The sequence below is a fragment of the Pantherophis guttatus genome, chromosome 2, assembly GCF_059756535.1.
Source record: "Pantherophis guttatus breed Tessera chromosome 2, ASM5975653v1, whole genome shotgun sequence".
Taxonomy (NCBI): domain Eukaryota; kingdom Metazoa; phylum Chordata; class Lepidosauria; order Squamata; family Colubridae; genus Pantherophis; species Pantherophis guttatus.
Window position 1 is genome coordinate 196,641,672 of NC_142064.1, and position 21,371 is coordinate 196,663,042.

Here is a 21,371-nt window from a genome sequence, read left to right on the forward strand (position 1 = left end):
ATATGCCAAGACTTGCATACCTGTATCCGTGAAAATCTACAAACACACACACACACACACACACACACACACACACACACACACACACATAAAGTTAAAATCTCAGGTGTTTTCCCGTGTCATTAAAAGTCTGTTAGTTGAAATGCTTAAAATCCTGGCTAAAATTCCAGTTTAAGATCCTCCAAAATCCCAACAAAACACTTTGTAAGGTCTTTTGAAACTCTGGTTAAAATCCTAACCAACACTTTAAAAGTTTTCTTTTTGGCAACGTTTCTCAGCCTATCTTTTGGCTCAGTTGGCTCGGTTAGCTAGGCTGAGATCTCAACAAGTAATCAGCGGTGTTGTGATGCCTACCAGAATCCTTCCGTCTTTGCAGTTGACAGTTAGTAATAGGGAACCAGAGAAAGCTGGGTCCTTAACATGCAGTCAGGCTGCCGCTAGGATAACGAAGCAGGAGAAAAAACTGCTGCCCTCCAATCAGGATATAGAGTTGCAGGCTAACCAGCATACATCAGCAGCAGCGAACAAAGAAAAGCGACAACTCTGATCTCGCAGCATACCCACAGCTTCTAAACTGAAAGTAGGGGCCCGATGATGACAAGTTAGAGAGCTTGTCGAAACTTGCCAAAAAGAAAACTAAAGTGTTGGTTAGGATTTTAGCCAGAGTTTCAAAAGACCTTACAAAGTGTTTTGTTGGGATTTTGGAGGATCTTAAACTGGGATTTTAGCCAGGATTTTAAGCATTTCAACTAACAGACTTTTAATGACGTGGGAAAACACCCAAGATTTTAACTTTTTACATATACACACCGGCAAAAACTTGAGAAGACATACATATATATGTGTGTGTGTGTGTGTGTGTGTGTTATATATATATAACACACACAATGCCTTAAACTATATATATATATAACACACACAATGCCTTAAACTACAAGTTACATATCATAATATTTATTTGAATTGATTAGCTGCCTTATTCCAAGGATTTTAAAACTTTACAATACCCAATCCTTAGAATGATAAATGGATTTGTGTAATTCTCTTGCTAAGAATAGTATTAATAACTTTATTGAGGTTGGTAAGATATCAATATACAACCTGTTTAATTAAAATGTATTCTGCATATCAAATACAACAGTGATAAAACTTTCAAAAATTGAAGTTTCATTGGGTTTTTTAAAATCAAAATTTATAACTATATATTTTTATATTGTATAACTATAGTATTCAATGGGAAGGCTGAGCTTGCTTATTTTTGCATAATTCCTGAAATCTGAGTATCGTGTTTCCCTGAAAATAAGACCCTGTCTTATATTTTTTTTGAGCCCCACAATAAGCGCTTATTATTTTGGGGCAGATGGAGCAAGACGGGGTTCCTCTTGCCATCTTACCTGATTTCCAGCTCTGTCTCCCTAACACTAACCAGAGGAAATGGCGAGGACCGGCTGCACATGCGGTTAAATATTTTCGGGGAGGGCTTATTTTGGAGGGGGGCTTATTTTAGCTCATGCACTCAAAAGCCTGATACTTATTTTTCCCATTCCACACTTGTTTTCTATTAATATTTTTTTCCTTGGTAATACCAATTATAGAGAACCCTGACTTGCATAACTAGGATTGTTATGCAAAATTTTCTTTAAGCATTACATATACACTGGTCACTTTTAGCTGTCTTCTTACCACCCAAAAAAAAAAAGGTTTCCATTTTGAAAGACTAGACTTTTAAAATAACAGATGAAAATGCCAACGTTCATGATGACATATCTTTCTACTGAAATTCTGAAGTTTGTGGATGTACTAGCACCAGTAATAATGTTGGAGGGTGCGCTAAGGGGAGCTGAACAAAATGATATTCTGTTCCTTAAATAATCATTTAATATTACAAGTAATCCTCGAATCATCTCTGTTATTTTCCTGCAAACCTCTCAGTCTAATCGCATATTCAGTGAAATTATATTGCATCATTAAAACTTCTCTTTCAATCCTCTGTTGCAAATTTTCTACATTACCAGTCTTTTGATCAGCCTCCATTTTAGGTTTTTCTTCTGAGCTATTATCTTGAGTATTTGTCAAATCATTTTCAATTTTTTGGATTCTATTGTTCAAATTATCCTGAGTTTCTTCCATTTTAGACTCTAATAACTTAGTATTTGCATCCAACTGGATCATAAATTCTGAAAAACCATTAGCCATTTTTAAAATCTTTCGCTCCAAAAAGTCAAACTTAGATTTCACCAATTCTTTAATTTCCTGCTTAAAATTTTCAAGATGCTGATTCACAATTTCATCCCTTCTTACAATCTCCTCTAAAAGAAATTCTATTATGTTAAAATCAGGTTTCTGAGACTGGAGACTTAAAACTTGTTCTTGTAATTTGTTAATGGGGGAATCCCCCCCCCACTGCTTGTTTGTCTGACTTTATAAGTCTCAATGCCATGTTTCCGCCCAGACAAACTTTATTAGAAAAGAGAAGAAAACTTCTTTCCAACCAAGAGCAATATCAGCTCTCCAGGAAAAAAAAAAACACGAAAGTGAAATTTTGTCTTCAATTGTAGCCAGAGGTATTTATTCCGCTACATTGTGATAATAGAAAACGGAAGGACTTTCCCTTTCAGCCTCTCCTCAAGCCGCGGCAGTCGCCATTTTAAAAATCTTTTTTTCTTTCCTTTTCCTTTTTTTTTCTTTCTTAAATAGCTTTTGAAAAATAAGTAAAATACTTGCGATTCAGGATCACAGGTCCAGCTCACGTCTTCTTTAATTACTCTGTTAAATTTGCAGGCTTGCTCTTGACGCCTAGCTCTGCATATAGCAGAGGTCTCCCAAAGCCCGGAGCAGCGGCTGGGGATATGGGGAGTCTCATCCGCTCCGTCCCAAAAGTAAAAGAAAAACTTTTGGGACTATGCAGAGAGCTCTACCCACCCCAGCCGGCTCTGTCTCCATTTCCTCATGGAAACGGAGTTTTTTCGAGCCGCCATTCCGTTGTGAGGCGGCTCTTTACAGGCAGTGGGGCTGACGATCCCGAAAGAACGTCTGGCGGCGACAAGCAGCAAACCGGAAGTCCTGTTCCTTAAATAATCATTTAATATTACAAGTAATCCTCAACTTACAAGCATGGCCTCCCTGCGGGGGCCTTGAGGTAAGCTCGTGTAGGATGCATTGGGCAGCTCCACCACCACCCTGCTGCAATACCGTGAGCAGCCAGACAGAATGGGCAGCCAGCTGGCTTCCCAGGCTGTTAAGTAGGGCTTATTTTCAGGGGTAGGGCTTATATTAGGTGCACACGTAAAAACATGGTAGGGCTTATTTTCGGGATAGGACTTACTTTTGGGAAAACTGGGTAATTTAACAACTGCAGTGATTCACTTAACAACTGTAGCAAGAAAGGCCCTAAAATGGGACAAAACTCACTTAACAAATGTCTCATTTAGCAACAGAAATTTTTGGTGCAATTGTGGTCATAAGTCGAGTACTACCCTCATTGTAATTTTAAGGAGCATTTTGCCTCTGCAAAGAAAAGGAGGCAGATAGACAATTGTAGCAATACGGAAAAATGCACATTCAAGTGCTATCTTTGAGGCAAAACTCTTTAAGCATTGGGACTAAAGTGCTCTTGATCCCCATGAGGGCAAAACCCAGTTTGAGAGCTCCCACTTTAAACCACAAAGAAGCAAGTCATATTTCGGCAGAGCTTTGTTGTGGGACTCCAGCTAGGATTAGGAAAGAATAACCACTGACTGAATGGTTGGCACCCACTTACCTCCAGTGCGCCCTTGTCCCAGATGAATGGCTGGCTGCAGACTGTTCTCCTTTGACAACAAATGCGGCAAATGATGGAAGATGGTTGGAAGATGCAGCACATTCTTGTTAGTGATATTCCACAGTTTTAGTTTAGTTTCATCTGGGGAAAAACAGGGGAACCCCATGGATAATATATTCAGTCCCTTTTGCTGGACAGAACCATTTCATACACTGTCTAACCAATTGCGATAACCATTTTGTGAAATAGTACAATATTTTTCTTTTGTATCCTCTAATTTCATTTAAGTTTAGCATGAAGTACCTAAAGCCCTAAACAGCCATGCTTCACTCTTCCTCAGGTTGTTTGAAAGAAGGGAAACAGAAACTTATCAAATCAATAAAGGAGAATATTTGTAGCTCAGGGCTGGAATGGGGAGTCCCTGGTGCTCTCTGAGCTAGGTTGTTTTCTTGCAGATTTTATTACCCAAACTAGGTAACAGCATCAGTTTATCAAATCTCAGAACCTAGTTTTCTTTAATATTTATTAGAGCCATGCAGCTGTTTAGATTAGTTCACCAAAAAATGTTTCAAACTTCACTAATAGCACATTTTGGATATTGAATCTATAACACTACAAAGTTATGTTCTAAATTTGGGCCACTTGTATCCAAATGTACCCATGAAAAGAAGTTTTTAATTGGAAAAGAACCCAGTGTATGTAAGGATCTGAAATCCAATTGTAAATGACACCACTATTTTATGTTTTAGAAACATACATCTTACATTTCAATTCAAATGAGAAGAGTTTTCTATTATATGCCTTTTGAGTGCAATTATATCCTTTATACACTTCATTTTAAACATTTTGACACAGTCTATTAAAGCAGCAGAGGTTATACTCTCCAAAGGCCTCTCTTCTATGCCAATGTAACAGCTTTGCTTTAGGAGCTGCCCTAGTTGGCAGCTTGTTTCTGGGTGCAATTCAAGGAGTTGGTTGCTTCCTATAAAGCCCTACATGGCACAGAGCCTAGTTACTTGAGAGACAGCCTGTGTCCCACAGTGTCTGCCTGGCTGGTTCACACAATCCAGATTCCATTGACTAAACAGTGCCATTATCAGGACCATGGAAGTCTGTCTTCTTTGTAGCAGCAATTGTACCCTGGAATGAGATTCCCCTAAGATTCGAATAGCCTTCACCCTACTGGTATTTCGAAGGCCAGAAGATGTGGCTTTTTCCCAGGCCTTTAGCAAGGATGACTGGAGTCCCTTTCTTTCTTTCCCTTGTTCTATCTAGGTTTGTTTCTTCACTATCTTGTTCCTTTGTTTTTCATTTTTGTGTATTCTTGTTTTTGAATGTTTTTTTAACTCTCCCTAATCCACCCAAGAGTTTCTGGGAGTCAGGAGGCATATAAATTTACTGTTATTATTATACACACAACAATGTATTATTAAAGCACATAAGGGCAAGAAGACTTTTCTGTGCAAAAGGGGGATTGTTTACAAGTTCTCTTTAGAGACCAGCTGGCTAAAGCTATTGAGAAAAATGATATGGCGGTGGATCCAGGAAAGCTCCCTGGTTTACCGAGGAGCTCCGGGAGATGAAGCGTCAGAAGAGACATCTAGAGCGACGCTGGAGGACCAGTAACTTCGAATCTGACCGAACACTCTTAAGAGCCTTTATTAGAACTTATTTAGTGGTGATACCGGTGGCAAAATGTTCTCATTTTTCCGCACTTATTGCATCCGCTGATTCGCGCCCAGCCGCCCTATTTAGGGTGACTCGCTCCCTCCTTAATGTAGGGGGAATGGAGGAGCCCTTGCAGGGTAGAGCTGAGGAGTTTGTGCAGTTTCTGTCGGATAAAGTCGCTCAGATTCAGATGGACCTGGACTCTGATTGGGCAATTCCGACCAAGATGACGGGGGCAGGTCTTAGTCCTATTGTGTGGGATGAGTTTGAGCCGGTGACTCCTGAGGAAGTGGACAAGGCTGTAGGAGTGATGAGTTCCTCCATTTGTTTGTTGGACCCGTGCCCCTCCTGGCTGGTTTTGGAAAGCAGGGAGGTGACACGAGGCTGGCTCCAGGCTTTAGTTAATGCGTCCTTGAGAGAAGGGGCCTTCCTGCAACCATTAAAGGAAGCGGTTGTAAGGCCCCTCCTCAAGAAGCCTTCCCTGGATCCAGCAGAAGTAAAGAACTTTCATCCAGGCTCCAACCTACCCTTTGTGGTAAAGGTTGTGGAGAAAGTGGTGGCACTTCAGCTCCTGCGGTCATTGGAGGAAACAGATTATCTAGACCCCTTTCAGCCTGGCTTCAGGCCTGGCTACAGCACAGAAACTGCTTTGGTCACACTGATGGATGATCTCTGGCGAGCCCGAGATGGGGGTCATTCCTCCATCTTGGTGCTACTTGACCTCTCAGCGGCTTTCGATACCATTGACCATGGCATCCTTCTGGGACGACTAAGGGAGCTAGGAGTGGGAGGCACCGTGTTACAGTGGTTCTCCTCCTATCTCTCTGGTCGGTCACAGTCGGTGTTGGTAGGAGGACAGAAGTTGACCTCTAGGCCCCTCATTTGTGGGGTGCCTCAGGGCTCAGTCCTCTCTCCCCTCCTATTTAACATCTACATGAAGCTGCTGGGTGAGATCATCCGACGACACGGGGTGAGGTATCAGCAATACGCGGATGATACCCAGCTGTATATCTCTACCCTGCGTCAATTCAGTGATGCGGTGTATGTGATGTGCCGGTGCCTGGAGACTGTGAGGGTCTGGATGGGAGTCAACAGGCTCAGACTTAACCCAGACAAGACCGAGTGGCTGTGGGTATTGCCTCCTAAAGACTATGTTGATTGTCCATCCTTGGTTCTGGGGGGGAGAAATTGTCTCCCTCAGAAGGGGCTCACAATTTGGGTGTCCTCCTAGACTCACAGCTAAGATTAGAGCAACATCTGACAGCTGTGGCTAGGGGGACCTTTGCACAGGTTCACCTGGTGCACCAATTGCGACCCTACTTGGATCAGGAGGCTCTCCTCACAGTTAGTCATGCCCTTGTCACCTCATGGTTAGATTATTGCAATGCGCTCTACGTGGGGCTACCCTTGAAAAGTGTTCGGAGACTACAGTTGGTCCAGAACGCAGCCACGCGAGCTGTCGTGGGTGCACTTAGGTACACCCACATTACACCAATTCTCCACGAGCTGCACTGGATCCCTATTGATCTCCGGTTACAATTCAAGGTGTTGGTTATTACCTTTAAAACCCTACATGGCTCAGGGCCAGTTTATCTTCGAGACTGCCTTCTGCCGCATAGCTCCCAGCAACCGGTAAGATCCCACAGAGTTGGTCTCCTCCGGGTCCCGTCAGCTAAACAATGCCGGCTGGCGGGCCCACGGGGGAGGGCCTTCTCTGTGGCAGCCCCAGCTCTCTGGAACCAGTTACCTCCTAAGGTCCGGACCATCCCCACCCTATTGGCCTTCCGAAAAGCGGTGAAGACCTGGCTTTTCCAGCAGGCCTGGGGCCGTTGAGCTCACTCTTGTGATCTGGCGAGATCTGGCCATGAATGGCGTAAATGAGTTTTTAATGTTTTTAATGTTTTTAATTTTTAAATGTTTTTTATAATGATTTTTTTAAATGTATTGTGAGCCGCCTTGAGTCTTCGGAGACGGGCGGCATATAAATTGAATTCATTAAATTAAATTAAATTAAATTATACAAAACCAGGAAAGCTTCAGCAGAAACAGAAATCAGGCAGCAGTGTTCACACAAAACTAACACTATAACAGCACAGGAATGAATGATTTTGTTGCAAAAAACTACGGACCTTGATATGGGATCTTAAATGGAATAGCCTCCCTCTATAACATCAGCCTGCATGTTCATAACTCTATATGTTTTCACTAGACCAAGAATATTTTAAATAATTTTCATATCATTTCATGCATGGCGAGTATCATGATTCAATGCATTTTCATAAACTTTAAGCCCCCGTCATTACATTCAGTGACCTACAAAACATCCGCATAGCAAATGCTCTTTGCTGGCCAGCCACCCCCGGTGCTTCCAGGCTTGATGGATTCCAATTGCCAGACCTTCCAGCCTTTGGCATCAGGTTAAGGCAGACTTCTCTACAGCTCATCTTTTTAAAAGCCAGATTTACCAGATAAACTGCTCCACGTCCGATTTATGTCCCGTAGGGCTTGCTTTTCGGAGATGGCTCTCTTTATTTCATCTAGGACTACATTCAGCTCCTTTGACCGCTTGAGGCTTTCCTGTTCTGCAGCATGCAAACGGTCTCTCAGTGCTAGGAACTCTCGCTGATAGATATCCACAACGTCACCTGAAATGAGACGAGAAAGAAGTAACATTGCTGCAAATGGAAGGAAGATTATTTTGGGGAGTAATGTTAAACAATGTACAGTTTTGCTAGTTTTTTATATTCTTTCCAAGGAGGAAAAAGCAAAACATTTTTTTTCTTCTGCTAATGTTGAAAGAACAAATATATTTTGGCCCAGACAGGGACATATTAATTAGCGCAATGTGTTTCCAAATCAGGTAAATTCTAATAATTATATTAGATTCTTTAAAAAATATAATATATGTTATTCTATTCATGTTTTGTGCTTCTAGGCAGAAGTTCAGATATTGCAAATCATTTTAGAAACAGCCCACAACAAAGTTATACTGTAGGTAAATGGTTATATATAAACCAGATTCCTTTGAAAGTCACCTTGACCAGCAAGCTTGCCACACAATATATATAATTGCTCTGTCAGAGTACTTATGGGGAAAAAAGAGAGAAGCACAATTAGATATTGCACTCACTTTATTCATTTGTTTAACTATTAATGGTGCACAGGGCCAGTTATTGGTTCATGCACAGTTAGTTGCAACAGGCTGAGTTCAGGGAGGAAAATAATAGCATGCACAGCTGAGGAAAAGTATCTAGTTAAAACTGATTTTGGATTATCTATGTGTTGTGTAGGGGGTTTCAGTAGTCAAGAACCAGACCAGCATAACTACAACAGCATTTATTGACTCAAAACTGGAACTGAGGAACAGCAGGCAAATGCCTGTAATTTATACTCTGGGCCCACAGAGCAGAGGTGGGTTTCAGCAGGTTCTGACCAGTTCTGGAGAACCGGTAGCGGTAATTTTAAGTAGTTCGGAGAACTGGTAGTAAAAATTCTGACTGGCCCCGCCCCCATCTATTCTCTGCTTCCCAACTCCCAACTGATCGGGAGGAAATGGGATTTTGCAGTAACCTTCCCCTGCCATGCCCACAAACCCATGCCCACAAATCCATGCCACGCCCACAAAGCCACACACACAGAACTGGTAGTAAAAATTTTTGAATCCCACCACTGCCACAGAGTCTTAACCAATCGTAATGCTTGAAAAACCCACTCAAACATGAATGTTCAAAGTTTCCCTCCAAAACAGTTGGCGCTAACAGTGAGGGTCATCTAAAGATTAGTTTCACTTTAGCAGGGTTAGCAGTTATACATTCGATACATAACACTATGAGCAACCCAAATAAGCAGATAAATATCTTCACATAAATACAGCAGTACCTAAGCGCAAATTGCCCTGTTTATATGAGCATATATTCAGTTAATACACAATATATTGATGTATGGACAGGTCCATTGATACTGTATAAGAGACAAGATTGTACCCATTTTGGCAAATCCTAGCATTTTTAATTTGTCAAAAGAAATATTTTAGAAAATACTAAATGGTAACTAATTAAATATTCCTAATTTCTCTTGTATTAAGTTCAAGAAGAGTGATGATGTTATTAAGGTTTTTTTTTAATCAAAAGGAAATAGTGTTCAAAATAAGACAGATAAAGGAGAAATCCCACGGTACTGCAAATATTCTTTTGGCTTTCCTATGACAGGAAATTCATTCTGTAAAACTCAAGATGTTTTGAGGAGTCAATACAGACCTATACTTGAAATAAAGATTAACTTTTCAAAAGTGTTCTAAACTAGTTCTTATATATTCAAAAGAGGAATTCTTTGTGGTAAATTATATTGTAATTATTATTGCTGTAGCACAAGTATGCTTGAGAGTAGCTGTTTGGGGAAATCACAAAAATAGTCTCTGCAAAAAAATCTAAACAGTTTGTTGTTTATTTCCTAAAGTTATGATACCCTGTGTACAACTTGGAAGTCCAGGATTTTAGCAATGAGCAGTTTAAGAAGAAACGGAAAAAAACCAAGGGGCTAAAATAAAATTATAGGAAAAGGATTTTAATATTAAAAATGTACAAGAGTTAAAAAAAAAGAAACAGGGAGGTTGGGAAGTTTGGGGGGGGGGTGGGGGGGGAAAAAGGGGTGAAAATGTAATTGTAAAACTTTTGCAATAAAAAAAGAAAGAAAGAAAGAAACAAGAATCCATCATTCCACCATCAGTATTCTGTGGTGGGTTAGCTGTGGTTTAAAAAACTGGAGGTGGAAGGTATGTTTTCCAGCTATGTATGAAGTGACAGCTGCTTCACAAACAGGCCAGCATAAATAATTAAAGAAAGATCCAGGACCTCAGACTGCCCCCTTAGCCAGATGGTTCACAAGTTAGCTCTTGGAAAAAGAAAATCAATGAATGGAGTGAGTATATAATTATTACTGTAGACTGTTAAGGATTCTCCTAACTGTGCTAAATAAAACCATATAATTGATTTAGCCAGAGGAACATGATGAGCAAAATCAAATTCACATGACTTTTCAGCAGATGATAGCAGATCAACTGTAACTCCTCTCAGCCTTGATTTCATGTTATACAGTCTTCCTTTTTATCTTGTTCCTTCTTCCCTGATTTAAATTTAGCTGTGAGTGAAAACCAGAAGATGGCTCTGCCCAGGCACCACTGGCATAGAAAAAGGAAGTATACCTCATTCAAAGCATTTATGACCAAGGTAATTCTATGTAATGGAGCACAATCAGATACTTGATAGCTTCAGCAAAGCTAAAGCTAAAGTTCATAAGTTCACAAAAAATGTTATTAACACATTAGTCCTCCTTATCCAAAGGACTATCCATGGTTCCCCGAAAATAAGACTGGTTCTTATATTAATTTTTGCTCCAAAAGACTCATTAGGGCTTATTTTCCAGTTAGGTCTTATTTTTGGGAAAATACGGTACTAATGACAGATCTTAACTGGGGCTTATTTTGGGGGTAAGGCTTATATTACAAGCATTCTGAAAAATCATGGTAGGGCTTATTTTCTGGTTGGGTGTTATTTTAGGGAAAACACGGTAGTTAAAGAGCTATTATATATTCATCCATAAATAGAATGGTAAAGAAATTTATTGCAGGTGAAATATTTCTAAGATTGACTGTCATATTATCTATCTATCTATCTATCTATCTATCTATCTATCTATCTATCTATCTATCTTTCTATCTATCCACCTATCCTAGAACACAACTGTTTGAAGCTCACAACAAAACCTAAATATTAAAAAAAACCCATAAAAAGCAGAACCAAAATACTGTGCTTCAGCCACCCTTCTGGGACTCCGCAACAAGCTAACTGCTATCCCACCTCACTCTACTACAGTGGTCCATTTGGACTGGATCTTGCTCTTTATGACCTTCCAGAAGGCTAAAAAGATAGGGGCCTGCCAGATTGCTGCATGAAGAGCATTCACATGCCTATCTCATATCAACTCTGCCCAGGGCCACAGAGAATCCCTAATGAAAACCTTCACCTAACAAGTGTTATGTGTTTTATTGTTGTGAGCCGTCCTGAGTCCTTTTGGAGAGAGGGCAGCATATAAGTCCAAATAATAAATAAATAAATAAGTACTGTGACAAGAGAGGCTGAAGCAGGCATTCTCTGGGGGGTTCCCCTCCCCCCATGTCCTCCTCAAGCAAGGGAGGTTCTCATTCTCATTCCTTTCAGAGACTTGTAAACATCTCATTGTTCCAGAAATGCTTTGCAACTTGAAAGCAGTAAGCTCCCAGCATAAGAAGTGCTATATTACTTGTAATTTTTAAACTACTTTTATATGCTTCTTAGAGTCTTAGTCTGAACTATTTTGGAAATTCATAAATAAAATATTGAGAAAATCAGTTTTTCATGAGTACAAAAGAAAGTGGCTCTTCATAATATTAATTAGCTCAAATTAGTGAAGTTGCTAACTTGACTCATAAGATAAATTTTCCAATCTTAAAAATTGGAAAATTGCTTTTATTAGAGCAATACAGTAATATTTAGTAATATTTACTTGATCAAATTTGCATTTTTGTAAAAAAGATGGACTCTGAAATAAAGTCAAGAATGTTATTTTTTCACTTCCAGATCTCTTATACAAATCCTTGAAAGAGTACAGTAGCACAAATCAAGATTATTTAGCAACATAAAAAGTCTCAAATTCTTTAGAAGATCTATAGCACATAGAGAATGGAAAAGTCACTGATTATCAGTCATGCATTGTCTGCCTGTTTCAACATAGTGTTGTATTTTTCATTAAACTGCAAAGCTGAGATACCTACCAAAATATTTCCTTTCATTAACTATAGTAGAAACACATCAAATGTGAAACTCTGCTGGTTTTAAAGGTTTTAATCTGGAAGAACCAACTCTTGGCATGAATCAGGAAGACTGGGGAAGGAGGGTGAGGTGTGTGTGTGTGTGCAAGTATAGGGATATTGCTACTAGTCAAACATTCTTTTTTTCTAAGAGCTAATGATGAAGTATTGGCCAGCCCTCCTGGGCCCTAAGACACAAAAAAGCTGATAGAAGGGTTTTCTGGATGTGCTTGAGATATATTTTACATATCCTATACATGTCTGACTTTTGTAAAGCATGTTCCTAAGCATAAGATAGAACTGGATGGAAGTTAGGCAGTATAATTTTTTTGCAACAAAGAAATATGAGTTCACTTTAGATCATTACTAAGTGGTAATGCCTCTAGCTCCTGTATTCTCCTGGTTAATATTATAGTCACCAGGAACACTGTTTTCCTCATTAGTACTATAAGTGGGATCTGCTTGATGACTTGCATAGTGAACCGAGAGTCCATTAGGAAGGTAATAATGTATATAACAGAGAGAAAGAAGGGTGAGTGTGTAGGGATGTGAGAAGTAGAATTCCTAGGGAACATAATTTAACTAACAGAAAGCTACTCACAGTCATTTCAAAAATTGCACTTGTGCAAAATGCTAACTCAAATGGGATGGGAATCTTTTTGGTTCAGCCTGGGCTGACCTGCAGTCAATCTTTAGCATACTGTATGAACCAGGCCATCAATTTAAGCTATAACATGTTTTATTTCTTTTCTTTATACTATATTGCACAAACATAGGTATGGCATTTTGTTAAGCCACTTTAGCCATTATGAATCCAGAATGAAACTGGAGCTAAATTTGGTGATAGAGTTTGAAGAACTGTATTATTGAACAATATACAGTACTGTTCTCTAGTACCATAATATACAACTGGGGGGGGGGGAATGAAAAAATACAAAATATGTCTAAAATACCCAAAAGAAGAGCATTTTTAAATGTCAAGTACAATACCAAAGAAGGGTTTTTTTTCCCAATCACAATATAAACTATTTCAAGAAAGAGTCCATACATACAAAGAGATCTGGAGCACATCAGGCAAAGTATTTTGCAAGTTAGTGAATGAACTGTACCGACTTGAAAACCTACGCATCTGACATTGTTCCAGGTTTTGCAGCTTGGCACATTTGCTACTTAGCTTTTAGTGCCTTGAATTTCAAAGCGAACATTGACCAAAATATCTCCAGCCACCTGGCTAATATATTACTGAACTGTTTATACAAGAAGATCTGACAGACCTTGGACCCTGAAAGAGTAGTCCTTCAGTAGGACCAAGAACTCTGCCCAAGGCAACAGAGCAACGTCCTTTTTTTTTAAAAAAAAAAGTTCTTTATTGATTATTTATAAATAGAAAAACATATAATGTAATTTTCAAACAGATATAAGTTATATATAGGTACACAACACAACACATAAAGACAACCACAAAGAATGACTAACTGGGTGTCATATCGAACCCCCAGATAGAAGGAGCAGCGTCCTTGATCTAAATTCTTCATACCTAATTATTGATCTTTCTTCATTTCATATATACTTTATTTAAAATATTAAACAGTCCAGGTGAAAACACTGCAGTTGCAGTCTCCTGGCCTGTTTCAGAAATATTAACCTCAATTTAATAAAACTTTCTAAAATAGATCCTCTGGACTGTTACAGAAAATTTAAAACACATGACAGGGAAACTTCAGTAACCACAACCAGCAAAAACAATAATGAACAGCTCATTATACTTTTCAATCCTGTTGCATGCTGTTTAAGTACATTTTTAACAAATTAAAATCTGGTACAGCGATACAACAGGGTTAAAAATCAGGAGCTGGACACAGAAGTTGACCCTTGTCTACCACTTCCTCTTCCAGCCTTTCCTCCATAATGGCAAAATATCAGTATGTATCACTTTCCAATTAAGTAGAGCTTCCTCTAAAACAGATTAAAAGAAGAGTTTGAATAATATGCAAAGGACAGTAAGCTTATATTTAAATAGTGTTATAAAAGCTGTTATAGGGAAAAGGGCCGAGAATGGCAGAAAGTAGCTTGTCTCAAATCAACCAGCAGGCTCATGACTAAAGCAATGACGAAGTGGAGAATCTCATGTTTTTGCTGGAATCAGCAGCTGGTATAGCCCTAGGCGGGCTTGTTTCTGAGAATGTCTCAGGAACATCTCAGAGTTTGTCTCTAGAAAATATTGAAATATGACGTAAAAAGACAATTATGTAAACTTTATAACATTTTAAACAATGAAGTTGCAATTTCAAGGCATTCACAAGTCAAATCGGATTTAAGAAGAGTCAAAAATTCATGAATTAATCCCAACTATACTCAGTAGGAATCCAGACTGCTTAAGACCAGAAACAGATCTTAAAAACCCTTTGCTCAGTTAGGTAATCATACCATATTTTATGCTTCAGCATTAAATTTAGACCAGGTAATTTAGACAAACCAAAAAACACAATGTATTATTTGTGTCTCAAAGGTAATCACCTCAAATAAACCCATTTTTGGAAGTAATAAAAACATTATTGCATTAGTATTTTGAGCTAGAAAGCAAACCCCATCTAACTGTCCAAAGACAGTTCTGCTTGCATTTTCATAAAGCTGAAAGAAATCCTACAAAGCTAAAGCTTGAATTCTGTGGTTAGATTTCAGTGGAATTGTCAATTTTCTTGAAACTCAAGGAATTACTTTACAGTAATAAATTAGATACGTAAGTCATCACTATTCTTCTTCCAGTTTATGAAAATATTGTCAAGCTGTTCTTAGTAGTTTTAGCTATTTTTTTCAATGCTATTGTATAAGAGCAGGAAGACAAGTCTGTAAAAAAGATATGTATAATATAATTTTAGTACATTGGTGCACATTGTACTAAGCAATATACCATTAAAATGACCAACAGGAATTTCTCTATATTTTCAATCAACAAAATGTTTTTCAAACATCTCTCATTAATCTTCAAGCCTACCAAAGCACAGTATGATTAAGATAGTGCCAAGGACAGCCATACATTACTTTACCCAAATGCCATTTTATACTTTATATTTATACAAAGATTTCATGAATGAGTAATGTAATAGTAGTAAAGTATACATATAGAAATGCAGTTTCGGCGTATAGAAATTACTGAAGACAGAATGCTCCATTCATGGAACCTATCAGTACAGCTTCCTACAAAATGTTTACACTTTTTGTGCAGATACACTTCTTGCCTCAAAGTTTAGAATACAAAATGACTAAAACTGATGAGAACATATGTACAAGCTTGGGTTACTATATCTGAATTAGTTTATCCTCCAGATCATGACAGATAGAGCTGCTGTCTATGAGATATTATTGCAATCCAATCAGAATAGAGCTGGAAGGGAATTGGAAGTCTTCTAATCTAATCCCCGATCAAGCAGGAGATCCTATACCATTTCAGACAAGTGACTGTCCAGTCTCTTCTTAAAAACCTCCAGTGATGAAGCACCCACAATTTCTGACAGCAAGCTGTTTCACTGGTTAATTGTCGTCACTGTCAGGAAGTTTCTCCTTAATTCCAGGTTGCTTCTCTCCTTGATTAGTTATCATCCATTGTTTCTTGTCCGGCCTACAGGTGCTTTGGTAAATAAATTGACCACCTTCTCTTTGTGGCAACCTCTCAGATACTGGAATATTTCTATCATGGCGTCCCCCCTCAGTCCTTTTTTTCTCTAGGGTAGCCAACCCAAATCCTTCAAATGTTACAGTCTCCAAGCCTTTAATCATCTTAGTTGCTCTTTTTTGCCCTTTTTCCAAAGCTTCAACATCTTTTTTGTAACACAGTGACCAAAACTGGATGCAGTATTCCAGGTGTGGTCTTACTAAGGCTTAAGAAAGCAGTACTAATACATCATGTGATTTTGATTCTATGCCACTATTTAAACAACCAAGCATTATATTAGCTTTTCTGGCTGCCACCGCACACTCCTGGCTCATATTTAAGTGATCGTCCACTAGGACTCCAAGGTCACTTTCATAGTTACTGTTTTGCATCAGTACTCAAAACTCTACTTGTACCATTGGTTTTTCCTGCCTAAGTGTAAAACCTTGCTTTTCTACACATTAAATTTCATGTTGTTGGATAGGGCCCATTGTTCAAGTCTGTCAAGATCTTTTTGGATCCTGAAGTTGTCTTCTGAGGTGTTGGCTATTGCTGCCAGCTTTGTGTCATCTAAGGACAACTCATTGAGTATGGTTTGTCAACCAGTTACAAATCCATCTGGTGGTGATACTGTCTATTTTTCTAGCTCATCAAGAAGTAGTCTGTCATCTAATTTGTCGAATGCCGTGCTGAAATATAAGTATACTACCTCCAGAACATTTCGCTGGTCTACTATTTTAGTCAAGTTGCAGGTTGCACAGGACAGACACAGTAAGGCAAATGTAAGAGAAATAACATATCTATATTAGAATATACTTCCAAAACAGCACATGTATAAATGAGTTTAATTTATTCTTAAAAGATAACTTCTACTATCTTTCATGCTAGACTTTGTTATAACCCTCGTGCTCTCTAGATATCTAAGACTACAATCCATAAAATTCAGTCCACTGGCCATTCTGACTATAAAGGACATAGTGGAGAGTCCATTATTATCTAAATGATTATGAATTAAGACCCATTTAGTTTGATGATACTAAGAAAGTCTTTCTTCTTTGGTTGGGTATCTTGAAACAGCATTATTAGCTCTTCATTGAAAGTATCATTATTCAAGCAATTCAAAAGATTTTGTTTTCTGGTCTTAATTTGATTAGGGATTAAAACATACTGAGAAGATACAGGTGGACCTAGAAAAAAGCTGGTCATCAAAATAAAAGAAAGATGAATATTGACATTAAAAACTTAGTCATTTGCACCATTCTGAGTAACCTGCCCTAATTTGACACCCTCCAGATATATTGAACCCAAACACACCCTGTTTGGGTGTGTTTGCCATCATTGCTGTTTGCCTGTTTGCCTTTTTGCCATCATTGCTGATTTTAAATAAAAATGATGTATTAGGGTAATTGGTAACAGTCTAGGAAAAGCACAGAACAAGAGACAAGTTTTAAAAACTAAAGGTAAAACAAGGCATTAAAATTAGATTAATAATTCTCAATTTTTCTTGGCTCTAAATGCTCTATAAAAATATAGTGGTACATCTACATCTATGTAGAATTGTACATAGACAGTAGATTATGGTATCATGGCAATGTATTTATTTCAAAAAAGTTAGTGCTCAGCCAGTGACTCACCACAAAGTCTACAAAAAGGGAACACAGTCTCAAATCAAATGTTACCTTCAGCTGGAGGTGATAGAGAATTTGGAATAAACCATTCCAGAAATGTGAAAAAGGGTAGCATAGGTAGAATTCCTAAGGCTCTGCAAGTACATGTTACATCAGTTGGAAATAGAATGTCATAGTGAAAATGACCGAGCAAACACAGCTTTTAAGAAAAGTTAGTATATAGATTCAAATTAAATTAAATTAAATTTTAAAGAAGAAAATCTGACCTTTGAAAATATCACAAGTTGAATAGTCTCTCTCCCCAACCTCTCCTAAATACTTGTTAACCTTCAAAATTACTGAATAATATTTTTACTTTTGCAAACTCCTGACATTCTACAGACTACTGTAATATGTTTAGCAGACATCATTTAAAAGAGGATATTTTTCCAGAAAGAAAACTTCCTCTGTCTAAGAGTGTTCTGAAATGGCCATTTTCCATGAGCAAGAATGCATTTTTAAAATTCAATCATTCAAAAGAAAAGAAATCTTCTTAATTTATAGACACAAAGTATATTAAAGCAAACCAGGCAAAATCTTATACAGGCAAAGAATAATATCAGTGCTTGCCTATTATCCCAGATTATTAATTTCACATGGGAATGTGTTGGTATATTAAATGTTTGGAATACTAGTTGTGCAAGGTATTTGGCATTTTCTATTTGAGCATTTACAAGTGGATATTAGCAAGTATTAAATTTTCAAGTAAGTATTTCTTTAGCTTAAGTACAATCATAAGAAAGAGAAATGAAATACTGGTTTGAGTTTAGTGTATTTATTTGAAAAGTAAACTATTTTTTTTCCAAATAATGTTCCCAAATGGAAGGATTATTTTAGATTAACTGAGAATATAGTAAGAGGGACAGAAATATTTTTGTAATATTTGCTTTGGTGGGAGAGTAATCTTAAATTCTGCGTTTTCTTCCTTTGGATATAGTTTTTAGTGCTATGCATATTCTGGTAAACATCTAATCCAACCTGAGAAAATATACAACAGCAATATTTTTATTTTATTTTGCTTTTTAATTTATAAAGTAAGCATCCAGCCTATCAGTGCTGTAAATGTGCACAACAATAAGAATAATAAAAAGCAATACAAAGCTATAGCATGAAATGTTTACAGTAGCACTGGAGAATGACAAAATAGCCTACAGAACAATCTTTACTACCAATCTAAAGCTGTGCAAGCAACTTCCAATATTATTGCTCTTTTGGTGTTCAAGCAATGCAAAAACAAAAAAGGGACAATAGCAACAAACAAACAAAACAAAATCCAGCCTGAAGTGTTACAATTTATTTTTTTATCATGGAGACCACTATTGTGGAAAAGAATTTACCCAATGAATTCTGATTGTTGTAGACCTGTTAATTAAGTAGAGCAGCTAAACGCACACCAGTTAAAAGACAATTGTCAATTCTTGTAATACAGATTAAATTGACTCTTGTCTTGTCCAATACATCTCTTAGTTGTATAATTGCTAGCTTTGTTTGCTTCCTGCCAAAGTATGCCACTTCAATTTTCTATTAATTTATCTAGAAACATTTCCTGAATTTAAGGCAATGCTATTTGTTTTGTTGGCACCAGATCGGTTACAGGATGAACTGCGAGAGGCAGAATGGCTAACAATATGGACTGAAGCATTCTTGCCTGACATGCTAGTTATACAGTAGAAACTTACATTTCAGGAATGGTTAGAGCCATAAAGGTAGAGAGTAGCCAGGCATTCCAAACATAACTTCCCTTAAAGGAATAAGGTGGCTATATCCCCAAAAAGTCTTATATAGCAATAGCACTTAGACTTATATGCCGCTCCATAGTGCTTTACAAGACACTTTGAACAATTTAAAAATGTCAGCATATTGGCCCCCAACAATCTGGGTCCTCATTTTACCAACCTTGAAACGATAGAAGTCTGAGTCTACCTTGAGCCCATCAGAATCAAACTCCAGGCTGTGGAGCAGAGAGTCAGCCTGTAATACTGCATTCTATGGGCTTCTATATCAGGGCTCCTATACTTCCTTCAAAGGTTGTTTACTTATTTGTGTACAAGCACAATAGCGGTTCTGCTTGGACCAGAAGTGATATGAAATTATTTTTCCTTCCTACAGAGAATTGGCACAGCTTTTGAAGCAGCATGTGAGCCTTTCAAAGGGCACTGGTGTTTTTACAATTCAAGGAGAAATGCTTTGTTTGCACTAACAAACTCTGCAAACTACCTCTATCAAAGGTTTTTCAAATAGTATTTCATCAACTTTTTGATTCCATGATTCCCCAGTCAGCCCAGTCCCCATTTCCAACTCAGAGCCACTTTAAATGAAAGATTTTTAACATCCCATACTTAAATGCAACATGAAAGCACACACAGTTGACTGATTCAAATGAATTTAAAGAGCCACACTTTGAAGGAACTTTTTAAAAAATGCATTCCAATAATGTCTACTGGATCAATAAAGTCATCTATCTATGCTCCCACCTATACCCCGAAGAACAATATTAAATGCAGGGAAAAAATAAATTAAGGTATAAGAGCATACCAGAACAATCATGTTAAATCAGAAACTGTACTTTGCAATAATTAACCTAGTGCAGCTAGCAACAGTTTTAAAAAATCACAGTGAGATAAATTAGAAGCTTGTAAGGCAAAATATCTTTCTGAAGTTCTGGAAAAGGAAAAACAAGCTACAGGTATCCTCAACTTATGACCACAATTGAGCCCAACATTTTTGTTGTTAAGTGAGAAATTTGTTAAGTGAGTTTGCTCCATTTTACGACTTTTCTCATCACATTTGCTAAGTGAATCACTGCAGTTCTTAAATTAGTAACACAGGTGATAAGTGAATCTGTTTTCCTCATTGAGTTTGCTTGTCAGGACATCACAAAAGGGGATTGTGCGACCCCCAGGACACAAATGTGAGTACATCCAAATGTAAATCACATGACCATGGGGATGCTGCAATGGTCATTAGTGTGAAAAATGGTCATAAGTCACTTTTTTTAGTGCTGTTGCAGCTTTGAACCATCATTAAATTGAGGACTACCTGTTTAGAGAATATGACAGAAAGGAAGGCTGAATGGAAAGGGGATAGTTCAGGTAAAAGCCAGATCAGATGGCATAAAAAGAGGGAAATGAAAGGAAGGGAATATTTTGACATAGTTTTATACTGAATTAAATATATGTCAGGAACAAGTCACCTATACTTTCCTTCATTAGGAAACACAACTAATATTAGTGAAAATAATTAGCAAACATTAAGAAATAGGTAATAAATATGATATTGCAGTAATTACTCTATACAAATCTCTAATGCTAAGGAATAATAGAAATACTCCTTACCTACAGACCCTATGTCCCATCTGACTGAGCCCCCATGTGAATTACAATACTGGATTAGATGTCAGGAGTCTTTCATAGCAGTTATCTTTGGCTAACTGTATCTCATTCTCATTTAGCAGAGTAAAGTCAGTAAAGAGGGGAAAAGTTCATAATCTGGTAACCCCCATATGTGTTGATGAAAGCTAGTTAGGGTTTGGATTTTCTTTAGGAGGAAGAAATTAGAGACTTAATTAGTTAGACGAGGAATACTTTTGCATGAGGCATTTATCATGCAATTGCTCTGAGTTGTTCATAAACTTTAATGAGAAGTATCTAGATTATAATATTTACCCATGCTGTCCCACCATTATTTTTTTTTTGTTATTGAAAAACTATAAGGGAGAATAGCTATATTGATTTGATACCCTTGAGAGCAGCTTAGCATACATGCTCTGGATTCATGACA

General features: G+C 37.8%; 1 protein-coding gene across 1 annotated transcript in view; it reads right to left on the reverse strand.

The window, feature by feature from the left end:
- Positions 1-21,371, reverse strand: part of MGAT4B (alpha-1,3-mannosyl-glycoprotein 4-beta-N-acetylglucosaminyltransferase B) — a 113,564-nt gene that overhangs the window by 40,450 nt on the left and 51,743 nt on the right. The window contains exons 2-3 of the mRNA XM_034402762.3: positions 7,894-8,073; positions 3,761-3,901 (exon numbers count right to left, since the gene is read on the reverse strand). Of these exons, the coding sequence (XP_034258653.1) occupies positions 3,761-3,901; positions 7,894-8,073 (321 nt within the window). The remainder of the gene's footprint in view (positions 1-3,760; positions 3,902-7,893; positions 8,074-21,371) is intronic.